The 10,623-nt window shown below is 42.0% G+C and overlaps 2 protein-coding genes across 2 annotated transcripts in view; both read right to left on the minus strand.

The window, feature by feature from the left end:
• Positions 1 to 5,282: 5,282 nt before the first annotated feature.
• On the minus strand, positions 5,283 to 7,585 carry LOC109951580 (zinc finger protein 2-like). The gene is made up of 2 exons (XM_020586154.1): positions 7,230 to 7,585; positions 5,283 to 6,368 (listed from the first exon to the last, which is right to left on the minus strand). Exons 1-2 carry the CDS (start codon positions 7,498 to 7,500, stop codon positions 5,443 to 5,445), a joined length of 1,197 nt encoding a protein of 398 aa, XP_020441810.1. The 5' UTR covers positions 7,501 to 7,585; the 3' UTR covers positions 5,283 to 5,442.
• Positions 7,586 to 9,931: 2,346 nt separating this feature from the next.
• The window catches only part of LOC109951557 (rho GTPase-activating protein 30), a 15,414-nt gene continuing 14,722 nt past the window's right edge, over positions 9,932 to 10,623 (minus strand). The window contains exon 15 of the mRNA XM_020586128.1: positions 9,932 to 10,618. Coding sequence (XP_020441784.1) covers positions 9,932 to 10,618 — 687 coding nt within the window. The remainder of the gene's footprint in view (positions 10,619 to 10,623) is intronic.

Here is a 10,623-nt window from a genome sequence, read left to right on the forward strand (position 1 = left end):
ATTAAATTCTCCTCTGCAGGCTCAGATTTCACCTGCACGAGTGTTGGGAGAACGTCCTGATTCTTAGGTAGGTCATCTTCAGCTTTGGGTTGGCTCTTTTCCTCAGGGCGATGAGCGTCAGTGCATGAATTCACCTCGGGAACCTGCTTCTGTTCGCTCACTTGGATCTGAGCTAGTCTGGACTCCATGCCTGCTAAAGCAGAAAAAAAGCTTTAAACCATTAACTGTTAAAATTCTAAACATATGGTGTGGCTGTAGATGTAGGTCATGGAAAGGCCGCTTTCCAAATTATAAAAAAAAAAAAAAAAAAAATCTTCACACAAACATTCCTCACATCTGTAAAATGCAGACTCTCTACTGCTCTCAGAAAATAAAGCTATTAAAGTTATCTTCATTAACACAAAACAGGAAACTATGGAGCCACGCTGAGTGAATAAGAACGGCACCAAACCATCTGAATGTGTAGAAGAATTTTGTATTCTACACCATGAATAGAAAAATCTTCAATAAAGGTAAAGCCGTTCGCTGCTGCTTAAAAAAACCCAGCAGTGACGGTGCCTCAACTTGTTACGCAAATGGTGCAGCAGAGGCACCGTCAATAAACTGCACCTCAAGGTTTAGTGACGAGTTTTAGACAAAGCGTTTTACTTACATCTTCTGTGAATCTTCATGTGCTCCTTTAAGCTGCATTTCTGATTGAAGCATCTCCCACATATGTCACAACGATACGGTTTCTCACCAGTGTGAATCCTTTTATGTCTCTCGAGGTGCCCAGAACGCTCAAAACATTTGCCGCAGTATGGACATATAAAGCCTTTCTTAGACAATAACCTCTTCACCGTCCTCCTCCGTATCGTGTTGTACGAGTTACGATGCTGACCATAACCCAGCAGCCCGTGGGTGAAGGGGCTGTGCGGAAACCCACTGGAGCTGCTGCAGGGCACAGCCAGTCCAGCGTCCAGAGCCGATTCAGGAAGACACAACAAGGAGTTGCGCCCTAAATTGAAATAATCTGAGTTGTTGCGTCCCGCCTCGTTTTGTGTCATGGATGGCCCGTCCTTCCCTTCGTACAGGGCCGGATCTTCTCCCAGCTGGTCTGGGTGCCCGCTGGTCTCCTCATGTCCCTCTTTCATAGGTTCACGTTTAACCTGGACCTCAGGTATGGATTGGCTGTTATGGTGCTTGTCAGCGTGCACATTTTCAAGCAAGGTCCTCTCATCACCAGTGCCACTCTGACTATCTGAGGGAAGACAATGTAAAAGTTGTGAAACAGGATATTAGCTTCTAATATTTTAATGATAATGATGATAATCACCTTTATTGGCCAAGTATGTTACACACAAGGAATTTGTTTCCGGTAGAGAACCAACTCAACCGATGGCTCTAACTATCAGGGGCAATTTGGGGGTTCAGTGTCTTGACCAAGGACACTTCAACATGTGGACTGCAGGCACCGTGATTCGAACCACCGATCCTCCGGTTAAGAGACGACTGCTCTACCCACTGAACCACAGTCACCCCGTCATTATTAATGTGTAATAAAATTGGGCAGTAACTTCATTCTGACATGTGGGCAGTAGAAGAAGAAAAATGTGGGGCACATGACCCAAACACGCTAATAACAAGCCTTCTGATCCTCAGTTGTACACCATAAGAAGTTCACACTTTAATTTCTCCAGTTTTCAGACTATAAAACAGGTTACTACTGGTGCTATTATAACAGCCACGTAATACTAGCACTAGTCTGAAAAACCCAGACTTTCCAATATGGCCAACAAAGAAAATGAACATGTTTAAAGTTGTTTATCTTAAGTTGTTTATCATTAGACGTACCTACATGAGAGGGAAGAGGGGCCAAAGCCACCTCCCATGCAGAGGGCTTCCAATTCTTAGATATGCCCTGGTCACACAAACATTTGGGAATGCAATAAAGAGGGATTAAAGTCAGACAGAATGATTCACAGGGAAGTCAATATCATTGTCCGTTGGTTCGCTAATCTCTGACTTACAAAGGAAGTTGCACTGATCCTGATCTGACCTCAGACCAGCTCACATAAATGAGTTTGTGTGTGTGCGTGAAAGAGTGAAGGCATAGACAGGTCTGGCTGCGCTCTCACACACACCTACAATAAATTAACGACTATTCTGACAATCATTTACAGCACTGTGACGGCACATCTCACCGCTGTCGAGAGGTTTTACAGACCAGTCAGTCGATTGATGGAGACAATAATCAGCAGGTTAATCCGTAATAAAAATAATCAATAGTTGCAAACTAGTTCAGCGGAGCTCCACCACAACCGGCTACAACAGTCAAATCCTGATTTTACAGCAGTGCATGAGTGACAGGCTGATAATGTAACATTATTATATACTGTATAGTACAACATATTTTTGCATTGAGTAGCCTACTAGTACTTTTAATACTTAAAGTACATTTTTGTGTAAATGCATTTACTAAACACTATTAATGCAGGACTTTTTGTAACAGAGTAGGCTACTTTCACTGTGTGATATTAGTAGTTTTACTTAAGAAAAAGGATGAGAATACTTCCTCTACTACTGGTGCTAACATGCAAACTAACATACTTTAGTTACAATAATAGTGCAATACCATATACCATGAAACCGTGATATTTGCACCATGAAAGTTTCATACTTCGGTGAGCAAGTCCTGGTCCACAACGTATAATGACTACTTTTACTAAGGGTACTTCAAGTATATTTTGTGGCTGAAGCTTTCGTACTTTATTTAAGCCACATTTTGAATGCAGGATGTTTACTTGTAAAAGTATTTTTAATACTGTGGCATTGTTACTTTGACTTATTTCTGAGTACTTCTTCCACCTCTACCTGTAGAGTACCTTGAAAAACCCTGCACTAGTGTAGCTCGGAAAAGTGGCAAAGGGTGGTCACAGAAACACAGACAGTCCAGTCGGGCTACTGACATTTTCTGTTTGCTTCAATTTATATACAGTTAAATGATAAACTATTAATTAAATTACTTTAGAAGCATCCTATTTACTTTAATTGCCTAAAAACTGCACAGCACTGTACGTGTGATATAAGCGTATCTCAGTAAAATTAGGGGCACTGGCCACCCCGTCCAAAATATTCTAGATCCGCCCCTGATCCCAGGTAAAACCGTAGGTAAAGTGTGTTCGGTCCATCTCACCATCTCTCCCGTGCGTGTCTGGTCTCAAGGCGACTTTATCCTGCGCTGCTCTCAGCTCGGAGTGAAGAACCTCGATGTTGCTCTTCAGCTTCTTTATCTCGTTTTCTCGCTGACACACTTCCAGCCGCAACACCACCATACTGTCCTCCACAACTTTGGAGATTTCTGCCACGGCTGCTTTGGATAGAGAATCGATTACGGAGGCAATCTGAGCCCGCAGAGCGACGCTGCTGAACATGGTTCCAATATGAGGAGGAAGCCTGGACTGGGAGCGAGCAAAGCGGCCCCCACCGACCGACGCGAGGTTGCAGGTCCGGCAGCCCCAGTCACACAAACCGGGTCATCGCTGGAGCCGCTCACCGAGGACAAACTGCCGCTATTTGTTAGCTCGTTGTTGGCTTTAGTTTGTGCCAGCTTGTTGTTTGACGGAAGTGGTGACCCAAATACCGTAAAAACGAAGTAGTCCCGCACAAGCTTTTTTTTTTAACCACAAAGATTTTAAAAACACGCATACTCAAAACGACCAAAAGCTGCAGTAACCTATAAAATAAGGAAAACATTAATAAAGTACATCAATAGAAGAAACGTGACTGATTTCAGCTGCATGCAAAACTTTGAGCACGTTTTTGTAAACGTTGCTTTTCTTCAAATGTTACTTTTTATTGAAAATATTTACCAAATAGCAGAAAAGGCTGAACAGTAATTGTGGCTTAAGTATTAAGTACTTAATAACCCCCCTCTGCCAAATGTTATGCATGGGGGTGCACATGTTCTGCGTTGGGGTTGTGTGGCAGCCAGCAGACCAGGAAACACTGCAGGGGCAGAGGGAAGAATGGCTTTCACTGAACATCACATTGTCAATGCAAATGTCATGCAGTCATGACCCAAAGTAAAAGTTAAAATCCACTATGAGCTATACTTCAAGAAACACAAGGTGAAGCTTTGAGGATGGGATCAGCCCTCGCTCCATTAGCTCATCATACTGAAAGTTCATGATGAAAACAGACAAGTAGGACAAAAGTAAATAAACAGCAAATAAATAAATAAATGTATAATACATGATTTGTCATGAAATACATTTCAGAAAAAAGAAGCAGGGCCATGACCTGAACTATGTGGAGAAAAAAAACCCAAAGAATTTAATTATTGCAAAGGTACGAGGGACTATGTAATAGTCAACTAAGGTGTAATACTCAAATCCTGGGGGTAAAATGCATTGTAAATATGGACATGTGTAAAATCTTGTCCTTGAGTTCTCTCTAATACTTTATATATTTAGGTATTTTTGAGTAGTTTTTCAGAGATCCTCTTGACTGAAATACAGGTATTTCCCCCATTGTGGGATTAATTATGGGAGTAATATTCTTGTCCTTGATCTCTTGAATACTATATTTTTTTCTTGTTCTTAGGTATTTTTGATTTGTTCTCAGGGATTAATTGCAGGAGGATCATTTTTCTTCTTGATTGTCTCTCAAATACTATATTCTGTTTGGTTTTAGGTACTTTGGAATTTGTTTCTCAAGATATGTGTGCAGTGTTTGTTCGTATGGTGTTTTGTTGCTGCTCTCTATTGCTGCTGGAACACAGGAATTTCCCCATTGTGGGATCAATAAAGTCCTACCTACCTAAAGGTACATGAACCCCCACCCCCGCACTGACCCAGCGTTTTCTCTCCTGGTGCCAGTTCCTCTTAGCAACTGACTGGTTATAAAATACCTGAAGTATCTGCTGATCTGATCCAGAGATTGCTTTGGCACTAAAACCTCCGTTTGTAGCCTGTGGGGACTGAATTAATTAACTGCTAGCAGAAAAAGCAAACATTTTAAGACAATGACAAATAAACTGTATTTAAATTTGACTGAGTGACATCAAGGCAAAGTCCCAACTCACCTAATAATGAAAAAACATTTGCACAGCTGTAAACGAACCTAAAAGAAGGTCACAAAGACCTCAGTGACACATTCGAGGACCTGGGGGTGGCCAATTCCAGTCCTCAAGGGTCGCTGTCCTTCTTTTTTTGCAACTATCCCTGCCTGACCTGCTGCTGATTACCTGGCTCAGGTGTGTTCAGCTAGTCAGAAGCTGGAAAATACCATCTTAGATGAAAGTGTAAATGTGAATTGGTATCTTCCAGCTTCTGACTGACTGAACACACCTGAACACACCTAAAGAATACCAAGATAAATATTTGGGCAAATTTTCTCTCATAAATTGCCACTGAGAACACAGGTGCCATCTTCCTTGCAGGTGAATATCTTGATGTATTCTCAGGTTTCCTGGCACAGTGAAGCTTTTGCCACACTGCTACAGCTGTACAGCTTCATCTTGTTGTGGAACCTCTCGTGTCTCAAGCAGTTGTCCTGCCTTGAGAACACCTTCCCACAGACCTTACAGCTAAACGGTCTGGCTCCTGTGTGCACACTTTGGTGTGTCTTCAGCCGGGTCTTCTGAGTGAAAGACTTCCCGCATTCGAGGCACCTAAAAGGTTTCCATTGGTGGAGGGTGCACTTGTGCTCCTCCAGCTTAGACAAGTAGGGGAAAACCTTGTTGCATACAGGGCAGATGAACAGTTTCTGACTTGGTCTCATTAGCCTTTTGGTTCTCAGGTTGTTTCTATCAAAGATGTGATCTTCAGTGTCTGCTGTGGACCTCTGCGCATGAGAGGGGGCGAGTGACAGCCCAGCCTGTTGTAAAGCAGGCTGCAAGCACTGAGTCTGACTGAGTGCGGGGCATGAAACATGTCTAAACTGTTCGTTGTGACCAGAGTCTGAGGTGGTTTTTCCCATGCACAAAGGTCGAGTATCTACTATCGCTGGCACAATTAAGGAATCATCTGCAATTTCCTCTGCTGTAGTTGATGAAGAGTTATATGAGCATACTCTGTCTCTATGAGTAGGGAACTGTTCTGTGTGAGAAGGGAAAGTCTGTATGTGCTGCTGAATTGCAACACAGGTTTTGTCAAACATGCTGCAAACAGGATGAGGCCACATCAGGTCATCTTGCTCTCCTGCCACAAAGCAAACGTTGCTGTCTGTTGTTTCATGGATTTCAGGCTCATCTGTTGGTTCGTGTTTCACCACTGGCCTCATATCCCAGCCCTCTTCTGTTCCGTGTCGAGGCTTGCAGAGAGTATCAGCAGTCGTTGGTTCCAGATGTACTGCACATGTTTGCTGAGCTTCTTTTTCACCTGCAGCTGAAAGAATAAAACATTGCAGGTACACATGAATTAAACTCTCAATTCCAAAAGCTAAGTCAATAAGGGAAGAATACAGTCAGTGACTAGACCGGTACAACCCCATGGCTATTTATTCATGCTGTTCACTGGAAGTTGTCCATGTTTTGAACACTATTATAAAACCATTTCTGAAAACAAACGATTAATCCCTGTCACTGACTAGACCGGTACAACCCCATGGTTATCTATTCACCCTGTTCACTGGAAGGTGTCCTTGTTTTGAACACTATTATAAAACCATTTCTGAAAACAAACGATTAATCCCTTAATTTAGGAAATGTTATATTATTGCAGTTACTTTTAAATTTAAGCTTGTTTTTATACATCTAAAATGACAAGACAGTTTCTTTGTCTGACAGAAAACTGCATCTTTGCGTAATAGACTGTTGGTTAGAGAAAAAAAAACATGTCATCTCTGACTTTAGGAAGTCCTAGTTTTTTTCTGACATGTCATTAATCAAAGAAAATGATTGGCAGATTCATCAGTAATAAAAATAATGGCTAGATCAGCCCCTAATCATTTAAATTTGTCACAACAATTTTCTGGTTGCTGCTTCCAAATGGCTTGGTTTCTTGATGTTGTCCACATTGTTATTTAAAATATAATTCTTTGCGTTGTCATAGATAAAATGAAAAATAATTTTAAAGCCGAATTTAACAGGAAGTCAAAAATTATTAGGGACCTCGCCTTATTTTCACAAAACAAGAAAAGGTAGTGTATAAACAAGCTAAATCAGAATTTCAGATACTTTAAAGGACGTTTGGTTTGAACGCTCTATCCAGATCCAGGTGTAGGACCAACCTTAGGGTGTTTCTCACCTCTTGGGGAGACCTGGCTCCCGGCTGATGTTTCCTCTGGCCTGTCCTCTGTAATACGCGTTATGGCTGCTTCTTGAGCTTTGCTGAGTTCAGCTTCCATCAGCTTCAAACTTCTTCTAAGCTCCCGAATCTCACCGTCTCTCTGACACAACTCCAGACGCAGAACCAGCGTCCCGTCCTCTACCAGCTTCGTTATTTCGGCGACCGCAGCTTTCGCTAACACATCCATGATGGCTGCGACCTGCGTGCCAAAAGTGGAGAGGAAAGACATCCTTCCGACTGAAAGTAACAACTCAGTCAAAGTCAGGTTTCCACAGCTGGGGGGCTCTGGACTGAAGGGAAGCACTTTCCCATCTGCTTTATTTTGGTTTGCTTCCGGGATATTAAACGAGAGATGTGACGTCGGGGTGACAGCCGTAACTCTTCTAATAAACGTGAATTACAAATCCCGCTCTGTGAGTTTAGCTTTTAAAAAGAAGATATTTATTTACAAACACGGTAAAATACGCGTCATTTAGAAATGTACATACAACTATATGAAAACATTTTATTTTTTCAGTGTAGACAAGATCTGGACTACACTTTATGTGCTTTTTGTAGGTATCAATATATAGGCTATACAATTGCTCATTTGTTTTGGGACTGCAGTGACAAAAAAAACTTTGTTTTATTATTTTCTTCTTTGAAAAACAATTTTTTTTTCCAAGATCCTTTTGTGTTGTTTGACATGGAAAGGACATTGTTATAAACTCCTAAACAGCTGAGGAGTTTATTACCAGGAAATACGTCATGTACTATTGACCTGTACTGTTTACATTCTCAGTTTGCATATGCATAATTCATGTGGATGGCAAAGTAAGAATTTCATTGTACAGGGAAACACATTTCCTAACTGTGCATATGACAAATAAACACTTTGATATCAGGCTTTGACATCAGGCTGGTGTCATGGTGCAAGGACAAAAATCTCAGCCTCAGCACGGACAAGACGAAGGAGGTGATAGTGGACATGAGGAAGGAGAGGAGAACTCATCGGCCACTGTTCATCCGGGGGCTCGAAGTGGAGAGTGTGAGCAGCTTCAAATACCTGGGTGTCCACATCAGTGAGGACCTCACTTGGACACTTAACACCACACAGCTGGTCAAGAAGGCCCAACGGCGGCTGTACTTCCTGAGGAGGCTGAGGAGGTTTGGCATGTCGCCTAGGATCCTTTGCAACTTCTACAGCTGCATCATTGAGAGCATCTTGACCAGCTGCATCACTGTCTGGTATGGCAGCACTACTGCTATGGACCGCAAGCGCCTGCAGAGAGTGGTAAAGACTGTGGAGAAGATCACCAGGACTCCACTGCCCTCTCTGCAGAGCATTTACCACCGCAAGGTGCGTGGGAAAGCTGCCTCCATCCTCAAAGACCCCACCCACCCCCCAGCACGGACTGTTTGCCTCCCTACCCTCTGGCCGGAGGTTCAGAAGTGTGAAATGCAGGACCTCTAGACTGAAAAACTCGTTCTTCCCTCTGCCATCAGACTGAGGAGTTTATTACCAGGAAATACGTCATGCCTAACTGTGCATATGACAAATAAACACCTTGACCTTGACCTAAAAACCCTGTTATTAAGTTTTTGAAAAGCATGACATTAAAATAAAATACAATAAAATAAAAACGTTAAAGTCCTGCATTTAAACCTCGACTTGAGTGCAGTACTACACATGAAATTCAGTATCAAAATTAAAGTACTCACTATTCACAATGGTCTGGAGCCTCAATGGATGCTGAAAGGCCATTTATTTTATTCCCATGAACAGAGAATTAATATCTGTCCGTGCAGGTTAAAGTGAGTTGACAAAATAATATTAATGATTATAAAGGGCAGACAATTTTAGAAACATCTTTTTATTCATATAACCTCCAAATGTAATGACAATAAATTCCCTCTTCTTTCAACGTTAACCACATACTTTAATATTTTCTTTATACATATACTGTATATATACACATACACCTTATATAATTACAAAGTATTGTATAATTAGACAACTAGTGCAAACAGAAGTGAGCTGGATTTAAGGCTTATCGTTTTACTTTTGATCAAAATGTAGTTATCCAATAGTGGGATGATTTGTTTTGCACACCTAAAATGTGACAGCTATAAAAGTTTGTGTCTAAATACAATTTTAAAACAAACAATAGTTTATCTAAATGCTATGTCAAATATTTCATCTTCAACATGTTTCAGCAGCACTTAACCTTTAATCTCACCACAGAGTGTCTTTGCTCTCAGGTTCGGGACTTTATTTAACTTAATAGCGGGTAGCACAGCTGCAGCTACGTATTTAGCTATGACCTTTCTAATGTGGTGTCCCTGTGACTAAAACAATGGCCATGTACTGTAATTGCAATGCCTCTGGTTTGAGCCCAGCTGGGGACTTTTGTTGCATCTCTTTCCATTCATGTTCCTGTCAGCTCTCTATTTGTCTAATAGAGAGGAATTAAAAATTACTACTTTCCTGTCTGCACATCAGATTTGACAGAAAACCGCCCAAACATCTTTTGTAGCATCAGACAGACAATACTGCTGTTGGAAGTTACACTAAAACAAGTCAATCACTGCAAAATACAGCCTTTTATGCTACATGTAGAAAAACAGCTTGTACGGAGAACTCAGTTTAAATCAACAAGCTATTAAGACAACAAACCTCTTCACTGTACTTCACCTCCCCAATGCCTCTCCTTTTCGTGCTCCTTCTCTTTTTCTCGCCTTATGGTTGCTATGGCAACAGCCTCATCAAAGCACATGCTGAGGGGACTGCTTCCGCTCATGTCCCTCATGGCACCATCATCCTCGTCCCTCCTCCTCTCCCTCTCCTTCTCCCCTTCGCTTCTCCCCTGTTCTCCAGCGCAAATTTGGTCCTGCTCTGTCTGGACTTTCAGCACGTTTTCCCTGTCGCTGTCTCTCTGCTGCTGCTGCTGTCGGAGGGTCAGGGCGGTAATTTTGCAGTGCTGAGGCTTGGGAGGCACAACCGGCACCGCTTTCACTTGGTAAACTTTTGGGTGTTTGGAGATGACAAGCTTCCTTCCTACTCCTCCTTGTCTGCTTTCCTCACACTTCCTGCCTTCTTGCAGTTTCTTCACATCAGACATGGCTTTGTTTAGTTGTTTATGTTCACTTGGTGGTGTTCTAAGCTCATCACCTCTCTCTTTGTCATCATTTGCTTTTTCTTGCTCTTTTGAGACCACTTCTTTTCTCTTTATTTGTGGCGTTTCTCCAGTTGTCTTCATCAATTCCTCCCCTACCTCTATTCTGATGTCTGTCTTTTTTGTCCCATCTTCCTCCTCTCCCACTATTTTTTCTCCGGAAACCTTTTTCTGCTCCTCCTCCTCTCCACACTGTC

This window comes from Monopterus albus, unplaced genomic scaffold, assembly GCF_001952655.1.
Source record: "Monopterus albus unplaced genomic scaffold, M_albus_1.0 scaffold396.1, whole genome shotgun sequence".
In the NCBI taxonomy this organism is placed as follows: domain Eukaryota; kingdom Metazoa; phylum Chordata; class Actinopteri; order Synbranchiformes; family Synbranchidae; genus Monopterus; species Monopterus albus.